The 21,844-nt window shown below is 46.2% G+C and overlaps 1 protein-coding gene across 1 annotated transcript in view; it reads right to left on the bottom strand.

Moving 5' to 3' along the window:
• The window catches only part of FBN1 (fibrillin 1), a 643,598-nt gene that overhangs the window by 557,054 nt on the left and 64,700 nt on the right, over positions 1–21,844 (bottom strand). Inside the window, exons 2-3 of the mRNA XM_069624792.1 lie at positions 5,784–5,866; positions 2,819–2,917 (exon numbers count right to left, since the gene is read on the bottom strand). Coding sequence (XP_069480893.1) covers positions 2,819–2,917; positions 5,784–5,866 — 182 coding nt within the window. The remainder of the gene's footprint in view (positions 1–2,818; positions 2,918–5,783; positions 5,867–21,844) is intronic.

The raw sequence follows: 21,844 nt of genomic DNA, 5'->3' as shown, positions 1-21,844 counted from the left end.
GTGCTTGCTGGGCCTAGAGACTCAAGCTACTCCTCATTGATGAGGCCCAACAATGCCGAAAAATCTCTGAGGATGCTTGCAATCTCATGCAGAAGGGATGTGACCTAGCAGTTTGGGATGGACTGCCCCTTTTGGGGTTGGACCAAGCTTGATTTGCATATGGTCTTTCCCCTTCTGTAATGGCTTGGCAGGTGATGAATGATGGTCTGGAGAGTCGCCCAAAGCAATTCCATAGGTTAAGATTATTTCTAATTCTTCCAGCTATCACCTATTGCATTTGGCTAAATTAATTAACCACAATGACTGGTGCCATATTGGGTGTTTAGTTTAGAATGGCAGAAACTATTCAGTGTGCTATAGGTGCCTTTGTGGCCAGCTCTCCGGGTGTCTTTCCGCCAAAGGTCACAAATAGTTGAGACTCCTTTCAGAGGTCTTTTGTTCTTTCTAAATAAAATGTCAAAGCCCTGGCTACATCAGGGTGTGCAAAGTCTTTTCAGCCAGCATAGAAGGAGCCCGGAAAAAAACTGGTAATGTTATTTCTTCATTCAGGTGCAAACTGCTGACGACGTTTGGTAAAAGGTTCGGTTTTGTTGACAACACCACCTTTCCCTTGTGGAAGATGACATAAGGCTCTTCAAAGCAGAAGGCCTGTAGTTCCGAAATCTGTCTTGCCGATGTGATGGCTGTCTTCAGAGTAACCCATTGTGGTGCATTCCATGTTTACTGCCGATGTGGCAATGAAAGGTCTCAGGAGGATAGCTCTGGGGCAACGTGCTCGCCTTGGAAGCAAGACGACACAGAGGAACACAGGTTCGATCCCCGGTCCGCGCTTAGAAACCTCTGGGTATTAAACGCATTATAAATAACCAATCAATCATTATCATATCAATATTATCAGACATGACGTATTCATGAAATACCATATGAAGTAAACATGTAATTGTATGCAGTTTGTATCACATGAAATGCACAGAAGGACTGGTTAAAACATTGTGTGCATCTGAAATGCTCACAAGGTCCCCTCCAATATGCGCGGCTCCCCCTGCATCGACTTGTCCCTAAGAAGGAAGGCGAATTGTCGACGTGTTACAATATCCTGAACACATAATTGACTGCTGCACCTTTAGGTAAGGGCAGACATTTGGGGTAATGCTTCTGATTTGAAGACAGTATTCTTAACCCGGGTTCTTTGTAATTTACTGCCTGCAATATCAGTTAAGGAAAGTACCCCAAAATCATATTGGGAATGGCGCATAGTAAAAAAGCTATACCTGAAGTAGAGTGTGCTCTGAAATAATGCCGTGCACCTACCCTGTGCTCCTAAAGGACGTAAGGTGGTATGCCTAGAATCTCTGACAGTACCCTTTCCTCACATTACGTATTTCTGGATTCAGAATCGCGATTTTATTTTTTTAAAAGTCTACTTCCAGAATATTTTTGAAGATATATTAGCCATTTTCACATCCTTGGCAGGGGTGCACCCAAAAAAAAAAAAAGAAAGAAAGAAAAAGAAAAAGAATTAGCCATTTTTCTAATTAGTTGTTTCCAAAGTAAATGTTTGGACAAAAAGTGCTAAGGGCCGCAATACCAGTTTGGCGGTGTGGGGAAAAGTAGCAGTAATTTCATTACCACCACTTTGCCCATACAGACAAATTATATTTTTTTATAATCCGACGATTTTTGGGAAAAAAGTGGCATATTCATCTCCAGCTTGTTGCGGGGGATAAATCCTCTACTTTGCCTCCAAAAATCGATGGATTTGCCACATGTTAATTCCGACTGCGGTAACCCAGCCAAAGATCCCAATGGACTCCAATGGACCACAGAAATGGGGACTTAACGCCACTTGTAATCCTGTGGTAACTCCATGGGGCCAAGTGGTAGTGACAGTAATTGAGTGTGGCGTTATTTCAACAGATTTACCACCGGAATACCGCCAAACCCATAATGAGACAACGGTTCATTTCCAAACACATTGTGCCTCATCATGAGTTCAGCAGTGTGGTAAAATAATTGCTGCAATTCCAGTGCCATCCACTTTTTGAGTGGTAACGGAATGACTGCCACATTTTCTGCACCAAAAAATTCCAAACTTGCAGGTGAAGTGGAGGATTCACCTAGATAAATCCTCCACTTTGCTTCTGGAACCTGAGGAAGTAACCACACGGATTTACTGCTTGTGCTAAATCCACTAAACATTCCCATGTATTCATATGGACTCCAAAAGTAGGGATTTACACTGCCATGCCACCATTCATAAGCCTGTGGTAATGCCAGAGCCTCCAGTGGTGGTGGTACTGATGAACAACTTTGGCAGTAAATCAGGTTCCATGTGTTCAAATCCCGCAAAAATATTGCCATAAAAAAATATCGCCATATTTTTGCGACAATAGTAAGGCATGGAACCTGCGGGGGACACCCCCGAAACCCCTGTATTATTTTAAAAGGGCCGGGGGACACCCCCGCTCCCAACAAAACCCTAATATTATCCCCACTAAAAATATCGCCTATGGCCGTTCCTGACGACCATATATACGGTGATATTTTTGGTGGGGATAATTTTACCTGATATCGTAAATCAGAGGTTTTACTGCCAGTTAACCTCCAAACTCATACTGAGCCCTTTGTTTCTACCATATTATTCCAATAAAATAAGTGTTAGACCATTTGCTTAAAAGGAAAACACCTACATCTATAAAAACCGTACCTTTTAATATTTTTCTGACTTGCGCACACTGCACCAAATAAAGTAAAAGGAACTTGGGAGACTCAAATGAGGTAAGGCAACACAGTCATGAAAGGGGGCTGTGGAACTTACTTGATTTTGATCCGCAGGAAGGTGCTGTTTGACCGGTTGGGCATGTGCACATATTTGGTCGCGAGCAGAATCCATCACCACAGGAATGCCTACAGATCGCTGTAAACAAAGCACATATTATCATCAGAATCCTCGTCACCCAGAAAATAAACAGCTTAGAGGCTAATACAAATAAAATGAATCCACTTCAACAGTATAAATGCAAGATATGAAAGAGTGCAAGCCACAGTACCAAAGAGTAGGGCCAGGGAAAATTGATGGACGAATTGACTTCAGTATTGAATTTGGTGGGCAGCACCCGCTCTTCTCCCTTTGGGCCCAATCAGAGAAGAAGAGCATTTAAGAAGCCTGGTGCTCTACACATTTCAGAAACCAGGAGCCCACAATGCCTAAGCACCCCGATTGGTTGCAATTCATCCAAACAGGGTGCACAGGATATTCCGGCATGCTGATTGGCCAGGTTTCTAAAGTTGCGCTCACACATCCCTACCACCGAGCCCTGCATTTCTCACTCTACACGCTGCCTGCAGGTGCCACCATCTACACCTTTTCTTTTCAGAGTTAAGAGACAGAGATTTGTTTGTCGGATTCCCAAAGTTATGGCTTCATCACAATTTAGTAAAAGGAAATTCAGGCCACTTCAGAGAAATATTAGGATTGGTCCTATGCTGCCTTTTTCACCGAAATTGTTCAGCGTTTGACCTATCCTAATCTACTATGTATAACCCTTTGACAAAGACGATTCCGTACTCCCATAATAAGAAGGAAAGGACTCCTGCTATTCGATAACTTATGCCTCTCCCTGGTCGAGAATCTTGTTATCCGAGCCTGACCAGCTAGCTTCCCAGCTGCTCCTTAGTCCCTTTTGAGTCTATGGCCTGCTATGGAGCTGCATCTGGTTGCTTGGAGCTCACACATCTGGGGTCTTTGTGCCTTCCATGTTTGCTCTGTGGCCCTCCAGTAGCTCAATGACGTCATGAGCCATATGCTCTGTGCCCTGACACTAGACAGGACTAAGATGAGTTTGGAAATGGCCCACAAAGCATGTAGCGTTTGCCCAGTAGCTGTGCACATGTGAATTGGGTTTGTGGGACCGAACCCCGAAGAGAATCAAATGTTTAAGTACTACGAGAAGTAAAATTGCTGCAGAAAAAACCTTTCAGAAAGTTTAAGGGACATTGGAGGATTAGGACGACCCTCCAGCATGAGTCTGGTTAAGCCATGACCTGCAGACCTGAAGAAGGGCAGCACTAGACCCAAGGAAAATCCAAGTACACAATGGCACTCCACAGCAAGGTTTTTCATCATGCAACCCTTTGTGACGACTTTGTTGGCATCACCCACTGGCCCGAAGGAACCAATGATATAAAGGCTACAAATGGATGCAGGATCCATGCAAAGCCCATTGCCCATTCCCAGACAGGGCAGGCCTTCCAATTGCACGTTTTTGTCTTCATCGTCTCTTGGTTATTGCAAGGTCCTGCCAAGAGTATCTGGCTCTGTGGAAACTTGTTCAGTAGCCACCTGCAGTCTTGTTTCACTGGTCCTATTTTTGCTTTTTGTGAAAGACTAACTACAGAGATAAAACCCTTGGCCAACTCAAACGAACTCCTCAGGCTGCCCACGTGTCCTTTGACTCATGCAGGAAGTGTGACATCTGAACTTGGTCAATTTTCTGAGATTTGTACCTTTTCCAACATTCTTTCATTCCCGTCCATAGATGCCATTGTTGTCGATTCTTCCCACTGTCTAACAATGAAGCAATTAAAACCATTTTCTCAATGTCTTCTTCATCATTTTCCCGTCACATGTTTCTCTTTTTCTGAAAATGCCACGTAAACATGACATTCTTCATTCATCTGTGTTGCTGACTGGGTGACTTCACCATCAGCTCCTTCGGATGAATACCTGAGCTCAGCCTATGCTATTCTATGGTGAGCCACAGATACTGTGCAGTGGGAGCTCTGTCATCAAATCTGCCAAACTCATGGGCCACTTTTCCTCCTAACCCTGACAGATTTGGTTTCACCTTGCCCACTGTGCTGGCACCTTTCTGATGAAGCCCAATGAGGCAGAAATGTGTCAAGCCTTCCAGGCTATTTCTCGCAGAGGCAGAGCCTGGAAGTCACGGATAGGATCCAAGGCAGGGCCTTATCCCTGTGACTGGGCCCACACTGATTCACATATGCCATTTCCACTTCTATAATGTGAGCGGGAGCTAAAAAGTAATGGAATGCTTCATCAACTGAGAAAAGAAACGAAAGAACCATTGAGTTCCAAGCACCCCCAAAAACTGTTATGATTTCGCTCTTTTAAAGCACGCCAACATCAACCTTCCTGTGGAGAGAATTGTGTATGTGGCAAATCACCATTGATTTAGAGATGGCGGCAATGCTTGGCTGACACTTGTAAATGAAACAACAGTATAGTATGTAACAGGCCATAGAAAAAGCCATGGAATATTTTTGTACAACATTTGTGCTGAGCTATTTATGTAAGCTTAAAAACAACTTACCTAATTTTTTTTACCTTGTTTTGTTAGAGATGTGCTCTTCGACTAATAAATATCAAAATCTTGTCCAATTATCAGAATGATCACAAAAAAGGTGAAAGGGTATTCATAAAAAATGCATCATATCTCATTATGTCTCATGTAGAATAATCACAGACATCCTGAAGCCCTAGGGGACTTCACCATGTGATGGGGCTAAGCCGCAATGCTACATGTTAAAAATGCATGTATTTACATAAAGCTGAACTTTACAGGCAAGCTGATTGATGAAGTCAAAGTAGTGCGATTGAGAAGCCATGATGGATACACCTCATTTTTTTCATACGTAAAGGGGGTTCTGGGAGTTTCTCTCTAGGCCTATGCCCCCGGTTACAGAATTTGATTAAATACATGTGATCCTTTTTCATTGTGCAGTTCTGTAGTGACTTCAAAGAGATATGAAAATGAACTTACGAACAATGCACTGGTTTCCCGCAGGTAATGTTTTCCAGCCAGGGCAGCAGTAGGCATTGTAGCGCGATCCGCACACATTGGGTCTGCAACACAAAAGTTAAGGAGTGTTATTTAGATGGCATCATGGTATAGGTGAACTTACTATAAGTATTTACAGCACAAAATTCAAGAAGCAGGATTCAGCGATCAGCCAAGTTTTGCCCGAAGACCAATATTCGACAGGTCGCCTTTACCCTCGGGATCATCACATGCCTGAGATCACACCTGCCTCTGGGAGACCCTAAAGCTGGACCGGCAGCGACGGCCTGAGGAGCTACATAGTGGGTGGGGCGGGTGGGAGAGAGGGGGCACAGCCGGAGTAAGCGGGTCCAATGGGAGCTCTGGGGTTGTGGCAGCGTCCCCCGCATGGGAGATGGGAGATGGAGGGGGAGGGGAGCAGTGTGCCTCTGGGGCCTGTGGGGGGTCCCCAGAATCGGAGAAAGGGCAGAGCAAGTCCATCAAAGTGTATGCCTGTAGCGCCTTAGTCGGACCAAGGAAACTGGTTTCCCCAAAAATGGCCGATGGGGAAAACCCATAGGAGCTCATAACATAGGCAGTTGGGTACCTTCTGCGACCCCCTTCCCCTTTCCCCCCAACATAGTCCCAAATCCTCTGTAGCTTCCTGGTTTGAATAAGTGGGGCCACACCATGCTCTTCTCATTGTGGCAAAACAAGGCCACAGTTTCTTATTACATATTTACAACCATAAACACACATTCATTTATAATAACCCAGACCATTGGCAGCACACTTTTGTTTAGTCTTCTTCGTCATCCGCACCCTCCTTTTGCCTTTTTTTCTCTTTATTCATCTCCATTCAGCTCTCTTTTCCTCCTTATCAACTCTTTACCAAGCATACTTACAATCTCACTCCCCAAACCTCGGGCGAAACACATTGGCAGCCGCCGCTGTTGGGCTGCGGGGAGCACCGTTATGCCTTCCTTTCCACCAGCCAAGGCTGGAAGCTGATGACCAACCGAGGTGGGGGGGGGTCGGGGTGCATCCCCCACCGTGCTGGGCTAACAGGGGGTTATTTACTCCTGGTCATCCTTGCCTTCGTTTTGCACTGCTCGATCGCCTGAGTAACTGCCACAGCAAAAAGGGGTTTTCGCCACCTTTGCTGCCCCCATCAGTGAGAAAAAGAATGTTCTTTCCATTCACCCTCGCTATCTTAAAGCGCCTTCTAAATTCAATAAAAATTGGCCATGCTCCCTTGCACATTTCTTTCTTTCCTGCACCCTTCAACTGGTATTCCTTCAGCTTTAGTTCCTCAATGCACCTCATTGCATTGTCCATAATCTAGGTCTCGCGCCCTAACCTTCCTGATCCTCCCGCTCCGGACGAGTTTGGCTGTGGGGAGCATTGTTATTTGCTTCATTTTGCCAGCCGGTGCAGAAAGCTGAAAATGTAGATGCCCACTTTACAGACATCTCGGCCCCTCGCCGTTTCAGGCTCCCCAAGGGGCATATTAGGGAGTCCTCTATATCGGGTGATGGGCACCTTCGAAAGGTGAACCCCCTTTTTATCGCAATCACCCGGTCCTCCCAGGTTTAACACACTGTGACTGATAGGTGAAAAGCCTGCACGGCAGCAGAACATTTGCATTACCCTATCCGAAGGCTACCATTACTTACCAATACCTTGTGCATATTTGCCCCCACCCAATTAGAACTGTATATCATCTCTCACCACATGAGCTCGCCCGAGCCCCCTTGCAGCTCATTATTCCACAAAGGTGGCACCCTTCTCCTTGAGCCGCATACACCTACCCCTCTGTGGTACCTCATTCCCCAACTAGCTCTCTTATTATGGCCTCTGGGGGTAGTTCTTGTTAGAATGGATTTCTAAACTCTGGCCTTGTGGACAGATATTTAGGAGGCCACCCTCGTTAGATGAACAGGGGGACAGTTCTGGGATGATAGCCAAACCAATTCACGGGAGCTTGGAGAGCAGTCAAGGCTACATCTCAGGAGGGGGAGGGTAATCATGGGTCTCCAATGAGCACACGCAGTGAAACACCAAGAATTTCAATTAGACAGTCATATACTAAAACTCTACTATTTATCATAGGCCCAATAACAAAACAAGTGAATCATGAAATACCACAGTAAAATCTCAAACAAGCAACACACTATGTATCATTTATACAATCACTGGAGTGAGGGCGAGAAAATTAACCACTCCACCAATACCTCTAAAGGAAAAAAAGCGAATAACCTTTATAGCACAGACAATCTTCAGAGATGACACTCCTAACTTTATAAGTCCAGCCCTAAGATAAATGTAGCCTTGTGATCAATGTTCGATGTGTGCGTAAAAGCGCCTGGTTGTGCGAAAAGTTCACAAAGTACTTCTTAGGATGCAGGAAAAAGTTAGGGGACGGATTCTGAAGGGGTGCGATGAGTTTCGAAAGTCAGGTGAGGTTCTGCTACGGTGAACAAAGCTGTTCCCGACTTTTGGATGTCTTTAGGGAGCGAACACTACCCAAGCCAAAAGAAGGCCAAAATTAACCGTATATGCGTAAAAAGTGATTGGATGAACAAAAGGCCACTGGTAAAGGACTTCAGTACTCACCGCCCTTAGCTCGGTTTTGGTCCAGACTTTGCAGGTCTACAGGTGGTTATCAGAGGTTCGATTTCCCGCCCTCATTTTGTCTTCTAGATGCACAGGCGCTGCGGGTGCTGACACAGGTCTGGTATGGGAAAGGAGCTGCTACTCTTGATTCAGATGGAGAAGGAAGAAAACACTGAGGCAGCAGGTCTCAGGGCACAGGAAGACACAAGGGAAAACCACCTTCAGCGCCCGTCACTGTCGCAAAGTTGCGCAGGGGCACCCAACTCTCGCTGTATGTCGCAGCCTCCTGTCTCGTGACCCAAAGGTGCTGGGACAGCAACATTCAGTGGAATGGTGCTTTGAAGGGCAAGCTGGAATTCCCCAAAGTCTCGGGTTGAAATTCCAAGCGGTGATGCTCCTGCATGGTACCCAAGGTTTCAGCTGGTCAGTCCACTGGATGGCCCAGGGACACTTCCGAAAAGTCTTACTGAAAGAGGTACCAGGAGGCGCTGAGAGTGATGTGTCCCACCCACTTCAGTGCATCTCAGGATTGTCATTTGTACTGCTCGGCTCTTCAGGATACTTGGATCCTTCTGCAAATCCGTTCAAATCTGTAGCTGATCTTTCAGATAACTGCTGGAATGAATGCCGGACCCCTCCTCGAACTTTCCCTCTACCTCTTCGCAAACTTAACCCCATTTGGCTGCAAAAAAAATGGGCGCATACCATATGCCCTCACGATGTTCCACACTGCATCACCTCGTTATACAACTAACGCGACCAATAGGCTCAACGCAAGCCGAGGCCCACCAACTCAGCCCCTTCAGGCCAGCACCATAGGCTTCCCTCATAATCATTTATACCAATTGTGTGTGCGGTGTACACCAACTTCCGAAATGCCTCTGGGTGCCAATATATTACGCGTTACTAACCAATAGTAGTCAGTGACCTCAGAGGCTAAAAGGTAGAGGCAGATGCGGGCTTGTGACGGAAAGATACAGTGACTTAGATGTCCGGAGCTGAGACTCAACCCACAGATAGCAACAAGACATGCTTGGAAAAGGTCTGGTGCAAACACCTAATGTGTCGAAGCACTGGCACCATCTTCGAAGGACCCGACATAGCGTCTGGCCGAGCGGGTTGCTTTAGCCTGCAGTCACGGGTACACATTAGCGGAATCAACGGACATGCAACTGCAAGATTTTTGTCATAAATGCCTAAAGCACATAAACACTGGCACCCTTTGCGAAGGTGCTGACGATATGGCGTCTATCAGGGCGGCTTAGCCCACAGTCGCGGCTGCTTCACAATTCAATTCTTAACCGGCACTCATTATTCATGGCAAATGCTTTCTCTTGTATGACCACAAACCATTTCCCGAATCACATGTCCAACATGGCGTTTGGCAAAGAAGCGATCTTGGCCGACTGTCGCGGATGTACATCAGGAAACGGCTTAACAGACACTCATTAGGCACTGCAACATGCTTGCTCTTTTAATAAAGACACCAACCCTTTTTCCAATCACATAGCCATTGTGGCGTCTGGCAGAGTGGCTATCTTAGCCAGCTGGCACAGATGTGATCATTTTGCACTGCAACACTCGCGATTTGCCTAACCTCACTAACAATCTTCGGAATTACATGGCTTTCACCAGAATGATAGTGATAAACCGTTTTCAACTTTTAGTGATCACATTTGATACTTACATTTCTTCCACCTGAGGGCAGGATCAAATGCCGCCTGCATTTACTAATGGTGCCACGGGGGCTTTCTTTGAGCGTGAGAATAACCGAATTGTGACGTTACTATGAGCCACTAACATAACCAAATGTCACACGCGACCTAACACAGCTGTTTTCACCACATTCTTTTTTTAAATGGGGGTTCGCCCCAAACCCTCTCCAACCCCCCACACCACCTCACCCTCCACCGCTCCGTCCCCTACTCTAATCAAACAACAAACATACATTTTATTTTAAAATATAGCAAAAACGGCTGCAATGAAAACACCATGTTGAAAAGGCCAAAGGTTTAAATAGCCACAATGACAACCCGGTAAGTGTATATATATATATATATATATATATATATATATATATATATATATATATATATATATATATATATATATATATATATATATTCAGTGAAAAACCCTTCAGTTAAGAGAGAGTTAAGATGATGAGATTGTAATTCAGCACTCGCATTTGGAGCAAGTCCACCTTAACTTTGCACTCCCATTTGCGCAGCATATGACCGCAAAGATGACATCACAGATGACATCACCAATGACATCACTATAGGACGACCGCTACCCTATAATTAAGATAAAACCTTTGTTCATACACTTTTCCCAAAATTCTATTGCCAATAACTTTTCACTCGCTGGACGGATTTGGATGACATCCTCCCATCACGCCCAAAAAAATGTGTTATGGGTCACACCAAATTGGAAATTCTGGGGGAAAGATTTGTTACAAAAGTAAAAAGTTATTAAGAAAACAAAAAAAACAGCCTATGCCCATTCATTTTCCCATAGAGAAAAGGTGTGATTTGTGAACAGACATAGCATAAAAACAGCTGGACGGATTTGGGCCAAAAAGGAAACAACTTGGGCACAAAGCGTTGACTTACTTTCCTTGATTGGTTTGTGTTTAATCCGTCCAGTAGCTTTTAAAACAGTTGACAGAGAGGGGTTTCCCCATAACCTTAGAGAGACTCTTCAGTAATGAAAAGCCAGTATTTTCCTTTTTGCTTGTAGCAAGCGACTCTCGCGATAATACAGATGGAAGCGGAAAAAGGCAAAGAAAAGTGCTCAAAAAGCTATTTGAAGTAGGAAAAAGGATGCAATTGCATCAGACTACAGTTGGGGAGGCGAAACAAGGACACTATGGGCCTCATTTCGAGTGTGGCGGTCTGGAAACAAGCACACTTTCCACACAGAGACACTACAAGTCTGCCTGCAGGGGCTGTTGCACCTTGCAGGGTCAGACCTGCCGGGTGCAACGGCCTCTGCAGGCAGGCTTTTCACAGAAGCACTGGCACCATTAGTAATGGTGCCAGTGTTTCTATCTTCCTGCTCCCTTGGACTTCACAGGAATGGGGAATTACTGGTTCTGCCACCTGACTTCCCGTGCCGCCGGGACTTGTAATGTCCCGGTGGCACCGGGAAGGTAGACAGAGGAGTCAGTATTTCTGGGTCAGCAGCAACCCGCCAGTGGCACCAGCGGTTACAGTGGACCTCAGAATGAGGCCCCTTTGTTATTGGTCCAAATTAGGAAAAAGCAATGTATGACTCCAGTGGCAAAAGCAGCATGGATTATCAGTGCTTCAATTAGTTTAAGGGCCTCATCACAAGTTTGGGGATAAGCAGCCGAGCGGAAATAGCGTTACCACTGGGTCATGCGGCAGTATTAGCACTGCATCATAACCTGGCGAGAAGCGCATGCCCCACTCGGCGGTAAAGCTATTACTGCCCGGCGGAAACAGCGCTGAAATAAGGATTACCACCTGAATATCAGCACAAATAGCACTACCGCCGCAGCTAACAGCACTGGCGCTATTAGCGCCGGTGGAAATTGCGTCATAGCCGGAATGGGAAGCAATGCAGAAGTCTTTTTGAAAAACACCATCCATCCACAAGCTCAGCTTCCTGGAGCCACCCGGACCTGGAAACAAGCCAGAATGTCACAGGAGAGGACCAGAGGCAAGGTGCTTGAAAATCGTCTGTGAAAACCCAGGTTTAGTGAGGGGAAGCTGGTGGTCCTCACTGATTAGGTCATTGCCCACTGTGAGGAGCTATACGGCAGTAGGCAGCATAAGACCACAGGACAGCACAGGACAGCCAGCTGGCATGCCATCAGCCAGAAGGTGACTGCTGTGGTGAGTATACCCTGTGACAGAGAGGACTACCGCAAGCGGTGGAATGACCTGAGGGCCTGGGTGCATGGACTGTTGTCCCAATACCACTAGGAGCTCCTAGTGACTGGAGGAGGCACCGTGGAACCACTTGTCCTCACAGCCTGGGAGGAAAAGTACAGCACAGTCCTAGATATGGAGGGAATAGGAGGAGTCGGAGGTTTAGTGATGCGGCGGCGGGTGCCAGCAACCAAGAGGCAGGAGGTGAGTCAACCCCCCAGCACAAGTGCATGCACATATTACAGTCTAGCATAAGATGTCCCAGTGGACAGGTGCAAATGTCAGCAGTCCCCGAAGCTGGGCATGCCAACAGGGCAAAGTGACAGGGTGATACATAAGCCACCCTCCACAGCAGCAGGAAGAGGTGGCAAGTGACCTATCCATGCACACCACACCCCTGCTGGTGCACCCTGTTCCAGCGGGATTGTGGTGCAGGAGCAACTACAACACTGTGCAGCAGTCAAACTATCATGTTGCACGCCCAGTTGGCCTGCCCCATGTTGGCATGGCAGACAAGCCACACGGAAGTACACGTCCCCTACACCAGTGCTATTCAATCTTTGTGGTGCGCAGCCTCATGTCCAGGGGGGCCACACTCACAATCTAAAAATATATATATTTTTTTAAAGTCTTATCTAGAGTCTAGATTCCAGACTCGGGAGGTTATGGAGCATGTAGACAGGGTCAACATTACCTTGAGGAGTCTTTTGGGGGGGCGGAGGGGGTGTGTGTGTGTGTGTTGGGATGATAATTGTATGCAAATAGGTTCTATATACCGCGCTTTGGTGAAAACACTATATAAATAACAGATCATCATTATTATTATTTTAGTTTGTATCTAAAAGCCAAACTGAACCCACGATGGCAAAAAAACACAATAAGACATTTGACAAAGCACAAACCTGTACTGGCTGTTCTGCCTCCCCATCCCCACAATGAAAGCCTTGCCTTGCATCCTGCCTTTCTGACCCCACAACACAAGGTCCATATATAGAATCCTGCCTGCCCACCCTCCGAACCCTACTAAATAGCTGTGGCTGTTTAAAAAGTATATTTAATACTGTTCTCCTTGGGTAAAAGGGTTATCATACCCTGCACATTTGTGACATACTGCAACATTCCATTCAGCCTAGTTCTAGTAATCTTGGGAATTGCTTCTTAGCATACTGCGTGTTAGTGGCATTCTCAGTTTTCAAAACATAAATAGTTTATAGAGAAATACAGCAGCTGTCACCGATATCCAGTAAAAAATACCATGCCTCCCCCCTGGTCGCCCAGTGCCAATTGCAAACTGTTTGGCTTTTTACCCAATTTCTTTTAAAAGTGTGCTCTAAAATGCAGCATTTTAACTAATTATTTTTAAATAATTCCAGGGGTGGTTACCCCCCCCCCCCACTCCGCTCAGCTCCACTTGATTGGTTCGGGCACCCTCACTACGCTCCCTCGCTATGGCATATCTGGGGAAAATTCATCAGCCACCACTGGCCCAGGGACTGTGGTGGGAGCAGGATGGGGAGTAGCCATGGTATGGAGGTGGGAGCAGAGTGGAGGGGATGCCAGGGACATTGGTGGGAGCAGGGTGGGGAGAGTGCAGGGTCCAGGACTGGGATGGGGATTACAGCGACTGTGATGGGAGCAGGTAGGGGAGCCCAGGGACTATACTTGGAGCAGGGTGCGTTGACAGCACGTGATAGTTCATAGTCATTTGGACTTACTGTCCATTTGGTATTTTGGGGCTGGCGGGCTGGCCTGCCTGCATTTTGCTCAGGGGGCCCTGGTCAAAAAAGTTTGAAGACCACTTCACTACACTGACATGGGCTGAGCGAGCCAGTCACTGTATACCACAGCGCAACCCTGCTGGCTGCACAGCAGTGCCCCATAGAGACATGCCACTGCCATGGAGTAAGCCACCACACCCACCCCCACAAGGTGAGTGCCACCTGGAAAGGGTTCCTTGGCCACATGTGCTTTCACACCTTAGGCCCGGGTGAATTCAGAAGATTGGTTATGGCAGCACAGGACAAAACTGCAGAGCTTCCACCAAGAGGCCAGTAGTCTGAGAGGGCCTAGAGGCTGAACTCCTACTCTCTTGCCACCTACCTACCTCAGAGGCCGAACACCATCCCCCAAAGTTCCAGTCCCCGATTCCTCCTTGTCCTCCCACCATGTTTTCATACGCAGAAGAACCTATCTGTACCCTTGTATACTCTATTCTGCCGTCTTTCACCTTTCATTCACACCAATGCCCTGCCACATGCTCGTACCTCCTCCATCATTGGGCTCACCTTCTACCAGGCTCAGGCGGACTTCTCTGCCACTCTCCCTTCAGCTGCTCTCTTCAACCCCTCCTACCATCTCATTGCACACTCCTTCCTCCCTCTGGTGCCTCTTTCACCCTGCTCCCGATTGCTCCTTGTCTTGCACCCTTCTTCCTCTCACCAATATCTTCTTCACTCTCCTTCTGGTGTCTTCCCCAACCCTCTTTTCTCTCTCTCAACTCCCTCACTCTCCATCTGATGAGTCCATCCAATCTCCTTTCGCTCCCTCCGAACATCCTCATACCTCCCTCTAGCAACTCTTCCCACTTTTGCAGCTGTGTATCATAATGAATACAGTGTGCATATTGATGTGGTGGGGACCACAGGTTTATGATACCTACTTGTGATTGGGAAATGCTGCTTTGGTTGGTTCCTTCGCCCAAGTCTTCTTTATCCACACCCGCCATCTTGGTGTCAATACTTTTAACTTTTTCTCCGCTGGGTGGACCTTGTTCACAGAGTAATTTTCCTCTGGGCTCTCGCAATGATCACTCTACGCAGATCGCCGCCAGTCCACTCCTGCTTGTAATTGGAGATTGTGTCAGACGTACTCCTGTTTTCCCAGGCTTGGGTGAGCTAATGTTAATGTGGGATGCATGTCTGAATGACAGTGGACTGATTTTCATCACAAGCAGAAAGAAGTCCTAAAGGGGAAGACCATGGCTGTACATCTCTATATTGACAGTACCCTCCTAAATCCTGGGGTGACGTGGGCTAGTCACGGGGATCCACCATGTATCTCCTTATGTGCCGATAAGATGTGAGAGAAAGCAAAGCATTGTAATTAACTGTAAATTAAAGATACAAAGTAACAGAGGGGTCAGGTGAAAAAAAGATTGCCCAATCGAAAGTCTCTGGGGAATTCTTTATGCTGTAGAAGCGACGGGAAAGAGAAAGAAACTGAGATACAAGATCTGAACTGTTGTTAGGTTTGATCCCGGCAGAGGGAAACCTGGATGTGAGAGATGTCTTTTAACTGTTAGGTTTGATGCCGACTGAGGGAAACCTGGTTGTGAGAGATATCTTTGAACTTTGAAATAAGTACTGTACTCAAAACTACATTTACCAAGAGGCAATTGGTGTAGGAGAAAAATGTGACGTTTGAGGAAAGAAGGCTGAAGTGGTCATGCCGAGGTAAAAGCAAAAGCCTTGCAGTTTCGAAAGTCTTTGACATCGGAAGGAAAATGAGAGGAGGCTCGAGCCCGACAGAGGGAAGCCTATGAAGGTGTGATCGAAGCTTGGGGAAGGGAACCCCCACAAATTGTGATTGAAAGGTTTGAGCTAGCTGAGGGAAACCTGTACTGAATTGTGGTAACCACAAGGAAGCAAGCTTTTGTTGAACTGTATTGACTTATCGTGGAAGGCAAAGTGGGCCCTGGTCCATGAAACAAACTGCATCCTTCTGCCCGAAGCCAGAGTGTGTTGCAAGGTCCAAGTGTGACACCTTAACTCCTGCTACAAAAATGTGGGGAAGGGAGTTTACTCTGCCATACTGACATTTCTTTTGAACACTGATTTTCCTGTTTGTTTTACACATTCCCTTTACACATTTATTGTATTAGAAAGAGGGCAGGCTTTCGGTTTATTAATATATGCCATTTTATTTTGACTAAGGACTGACTAGGATTGTATTTGCTTTTTTGTTTGATGGTCAAAAATATTCCCATCTTAGTTATAGGGCAATATAGGAGTTTTCCAACCACTTTTAAACCATCAATGAAGGTTTTGAAACATGCAGGTCTTGTGTCAGTGTCTACTTGTGATACCATGCCTCCCTCACATGGGTCTCTGGGGCACCCGGAGTCTTTGTCCACCTGGGGATCGTGTAGTGGACCGGTCACATCCTGGACCAGCCTCCGACTCTCTCTCCCTGTTTGCAGCATCCCGATCAGCACCCGCCTGCATGTTGGACTCGTACTGGCTCCCGCGGTTCTTCCAAGGAGGCCTTGACGCTGTGTGAAGTCCTTCTTCAGTTTTTATCTTGTTTCTTCCCATCATTTGTCACGAACTACTACTGTGGTAAAAGTGGTATTGATGGTTATTTGGTATTGCTACGCACTTCGCCCTCATTTCAGTACTAAGTGAGTGTTTATGTGGTAACTCTCTAAGGATTTTCCTTGTCTCAGTACACTCTACCTGGACTGCCTTAGAAAAGTATATAGAGTATGACGGTAGGATTGAACAGGAAGAAGGTGAAGGGAAAGGTGGGGTAACTGTGGGAAAGGGTCTAGGGTCAGGTGATTGGTGGGAATTCTATGTTCTCCTGATGTGGTCATCACTGATCTCAAAGGGGTTTTCCCCTCCCATGAGATCCACCCGCTGAGTACCACCACCAAGGGCACTATCGGGTAGCAGACTCACCGCCCTGGCCTAATGGGAAGGGGCTCCCCCTTCGGAAGCAGTAACAACATCCTGGAATTTATCACAATTGGTGTTACGCTCACCTGGTATCCACGATGACGCCACCCAGCTGCGGGGACTCTGGTGCCCTTCTCAGCCGCTCCCTAGTATAATCAGCGGGGAAGTTCTGCCTGGAAAACAGGTGGGCAATGTTCAAGACTGGGCAACTGGGGTAAGAGCCTCCCAACACCCCGTATGCCTGCAGCCCCTCCCCGGACCTTTCCTCACCTTGTTATGGATTTTGGCATGCTCTCCGTCCTGCCTTCTTGGCAGGGGCGCGTTGTCCTTTGTGGGTGAGTGCGATCTAGTTACTTCACTGATGCTGCCCTTTAGAGTCTTTCAGGTAGGTCTTATTACTGTTATACTGTAAGCCTTTCTTGGATTCAATAATGTCTTTTCTCTCTCCTTAGGTGCGCGGAAGTTCGCTGTGGAACGTTGGCTGAATTTGGACTCACCGGCAGGTGATGGTGTTTCGAGAGCGCCTTGATGCGGTAAGTAGGCGCTATGCGCAGCGCTATGATGCCTTGCCTTTGCTAACCTGTTGTCATTTGTTCCCGTAGGTTGCGGTGCTCCCCCGGAGCAAGAAGTCCCAAGGCGGTGCTGGTCGATGGGCGACTTGAGAGGTAAGCTGCCGGCACAATTGTAAATGTCTAATGTCTTGTTTCTCTCCTTTTGCAGATCCGACGGTCCGGGAGGCTCGCTGTTCCTTGGATGCTGTTTGCAGGAGCAGACGGCAGCTTGCGGTGGAATCACAGGTGAGCTGCTGCTAATAACAATGTCCTTTTTGTTTTTCAGGTGCTGTTCTTCCGAGGTTCGCAGATGCTGCTGAACACGATGAGCGTCACGTTGCAGGATTGCAAAGTAACGCGAAGCGTGTTCTCCAAGTCGGGTGTGGTTTAAATAGCATCAAGAAAGTAGTCCAGGTAAAATAGTCCCTAGGCTACCACACCCAAAACACTATATCACATAGCTTGGTTCCAAGGAGCCAAACTATGTGGATGCCTCCATGTTGACTGGCATTGAAATAAAGTAGCTCCCAAGCACAAGTCTTCATTAAGTATGAGCCTGGCGCCAAAGGCGCCGGGACTGGCCCCAAGAGGGCCTAGGCAAAGGATGCCTAAGCTTGTTGGGGGCCCGAGCTGAGACCCCCTCCTGGCCCATGGGCCTTCCAGGGGGGTTTCAGGAAGTGGGTCGTGGCAATTGGTTTTCTTTTGCTTTCTTTGTTAATAAAGGTATTTAGCAAAGACCCCCAAGCATGGCACCTTTGTGTCACCCTCCTTCTTCTACACCCTTACAACACTATAGTTTGCCTGATGCGATTTTCAATTTACCTTCAGTGTTCGCCAGTTTAAGGTAAAGGCTAGGTGCTAGCCAAAAATCTCGAAAATTGAAGTGGACAATTTTGATAGTGAGCTTGAGGCTCTGCGGAGAACACATTGAAAAAAAAAAACGATTGCAAAATTTCACCAAATTTGGCAAGTGTTCAAATCTGTGAATATTCCAGAGCGAGGTCAAAAGATAGAGAGGTACATGTTTTTACAATTTCCGATGTGAAGAATTATGTAACCAGAACTATAGATTTGCGGTATAATATATGTTCACTGAATAGCTTTAAAATCAATTATAATGTTCCATTCGATCTGTGGCTAGAATTGTAACATTCATTAACTCAACCACCAATGCACTGCCCATTATAACCCAAATGATGACATCCACATGAAATCACCACTCATATCATCAAAGAGATAAATAAGATGAAGCTTCACAAGTCAAAGGGCATATCCTGCAACCTTCCCCACACACAAAACCCTCAACTTGAGAGTACTGTTTATTGACCATGGCCCTATCTACTTTCTACCTGCAGATTTTTACTGTGCATTCCACACACTTGTCAAAAGCTCCATCTTAGGACTTTCAAGGACCGGGCCTACGGCCATGCCTTGTGCAAGAATTCCTAACCTCATTATACCCTACTGCAGGTGTCTGCAACCTTTGGCTTTCCATATGTTTCGGACTGCAATTCCCATGATATCTGGCTATTGACCATGCTGGTTAGGAATGATCAGAGTTGTAGTCCAAAACATCTGCAGAGCCAAAGGTTGCAGACCCGCGCCCTTGTGGAAACTTGTGCATAGACAGGTGCAGAAACCATGAAAACAGTACCAACAGGCAAGGGACTGATTCCATGCCATGCCATGTGTGGATGGAACCTGGGTCAAAGCCTATTACAATGCCACAGATTCAGTATCCATTTCAGAATACATAAAGCTCTGCTTATATCCTCTGTGGCAGGTCGGAGGAAGGAGCCGGACAACTGGTGGACATTTTAAGGATTCTTTTATTTAAATTATAATAAAAAGGCTTATCTTTCCCTATCGATAAAGGGCTAACCCTGCGTAGCTAAAGAAACTAATCGTGCTCGTCTGTCGTCAGGAAGTCCACAAAACATAAATGTCTGCGGTCCAAATCTAGTTCTACCTAATCCTACCACTAATATGAATAACTCAAAATTAGGCCAAGAGAATATCTCTCTTCTCCTGGTCTTGTCTTGTTAACACAATCTTCCTATATATCTTCTTGCTATTTCTTTCATGAGCTCCTGTAGCTCTTCAAAATTACTCTTGTCTCTTCTCCCCTCTTAGAGTTCTGTTTAGGATAATTTTCCTTGAGATACTCTCGCTATGTTTTATCCTTGGCTGTATATCTCGCCCAGACTTTAAACCTTCCTCAGGTTCGTTGTGACTTTATCCAATTCAAGCCTTTCCCTCTCCTGGCTTCTTATTATTGGATTGTCTCTTATTTCATCTTGCTAACTTGACACTTTTATCTCACAACACTTTTTATTTGGCTGTATGCTGTGTTCTCTCCACTCTCCCTCTCTGAGCTCATGGGGCCTTTCCCCTTCTTCCAAGGGTATTCGTTTACAGCCTCTTGTATTTTTCCACCCAAGATTATTAGTTACTTTTTAATGGGTCTTTCAGATCCCCTGCTGAACAGTTTTACTGTTCGTATTTCGTTCTTATGACTGGGAGGTGTTTCTCCAGTTCTATAATGTTGCCCTGGCGGCCTCCTGCTTTTGCTCATTCTCTCCGGTACCTTCTTGAATGCAGGGGAACATTGCAGGAATCAGCACTCGCTTGGGTCACACCGCCACCTGGTACAGGACTCCTGTCTCAGCTCTGTTAACAGTTTCTTTGTTGCTTCTTTTGCCATGCTTCTGGCGCCACAAATCAGCTTTCTCAGCCTCTTCGAAAGTCGCTGGCTCCACGGCTTTCCTTCGCTCCGCCTCTACAAGGCGCAATCACGTCACGGGGCTTCCCCTGTAATCTCTCTTCCTCTGTAATCTACTTGTCTCAGTTAAGTACACGTCTCTCCTTAAAGAGACATCTGCTTTTCCTTTGCAGAATACGTTTGCTCCAGCATTGCCTGCAGCCAAGTGTAAGAAGGACATATCATTCTTCATTGCAGGCAGTCCCATGGTTTGCCGAGATGGTGGCTGGTCTAGGGAGTTCCTAGAGGGAACGAGAGTCCTTGTTCCCTAAGGGAGGGTCTTGTGGAGTGGGCTCACCTCCCTAGCCTCAAAGGGGGTGGCTCCCGCTCGGGAAGGAGGGACAAATACCTTCGATTTGTCATACCTCCCACTGAAATCTACCTGCAGTGGGTTCTGAAAAGTTCTGGGTGAGCTAGTTAGGGGCTTCACAGAACAAGTTGAATGTTTGGACGTTTGAGGCCCTGCTAGGCCCTGGCAAGGCAATGGAACATGTTGCACTTTTTTTCTTTTCCAGCTCTGCTTTGCTGGAAATGTAAAATAGTTTAAACTATTATTGGGTTGCTGGGAGGGGACAGAGGCTACCTGGTGTAGTGGGGGGACAGGTGGGAAATATGGATGCATTAGGGGAGCCAAACATCTGGCTCAGTGAGTGAGAATATTTTTAGATTACTTTTGGGGAAATTGAAATGGCATTATCTCTGACATCCACCAGGGCGTGGCACTCCATAACTCATGCACAGCGATAGCCTCCATCTCGCACTACACTATCTTGCCCCAGGGAAGACGTGCTTCAAAACATACACCAAGGCTTATGTAGTATAATGCAATAAATGTACTTCAACTCAGGATTTTGGTCAATTAGAGACAATTTGTTATGAATTTCCATCTACCAATTTCAAATACCATTCAAATTCCTAGAGTGGTTCACAAAACAACCCCTGAGCACTCGTGCCACATACATGTTAGTAAGTACATGCTAAGGCTGGTTAGATGAAATGCGGACCACGAAATCCTGCAGAGAGGCTGTGCTTTGCTTAGCGATGCCGGTCACTTGAGGTAAGGCGGCTTGCTCACAGCGGAAAAAGCTTTTCCAGTGAAAAAGTATTTTCTAGCTCTGGCACAACCATCTGTCATTTATTACATGCAGACCTGTGGACAAATGCGCTGTGCACAGTAAGAATATGTGAAAACGCTCATGAAAGAAATTCTATTTCCAGAAGAAGGCAAACAGAACAAGGTTTGACTCAATCAGGGCAGGCCCAAGAAATCAAGATCTGTCACAAGATGTACTAAAGTCAGTCAGTGTAATGGTTCTTGGCAGCAACCTGCACATCTTCACAATGTTATTTGTTTCTCAAACCCACTCTGTTTTTTCCATCAGTTACACTTGGGTGGGGGCCAAACGGTCATTGTTCTTCTTTAAAAAATTAGTTTTATTTTCAAATATAATGATTGCCTGTATTCAATGTTTTGCCACATTAACAGCTTAATCATGAATGTAAATAACAAACTACCACTTTGTGCATACTTATCAAACAACCGTCATCCAAGCAAGATACG

This window comes from Ambystoma mexicanum, chromosome 11 (genome assembly GCF_040938575.1).
Source record: "Ambystoma mexicanum isolate Mex_15411 chromosome 11, UKY_AmexF1_1, whole genome shotgun sequence".
Taxonomy (NCBI): Eukaryota; Metazoa; Chordata; class Amphibia; order Caudata; family Ambystomatidae; genus Ambystoma; species Ambystoma mexicanum.
The sequence above is the reverse complement of the archived record's forward strand: the minus strand, read 5'-3'. Positions and strand labels throughout refer to the sequence as shown.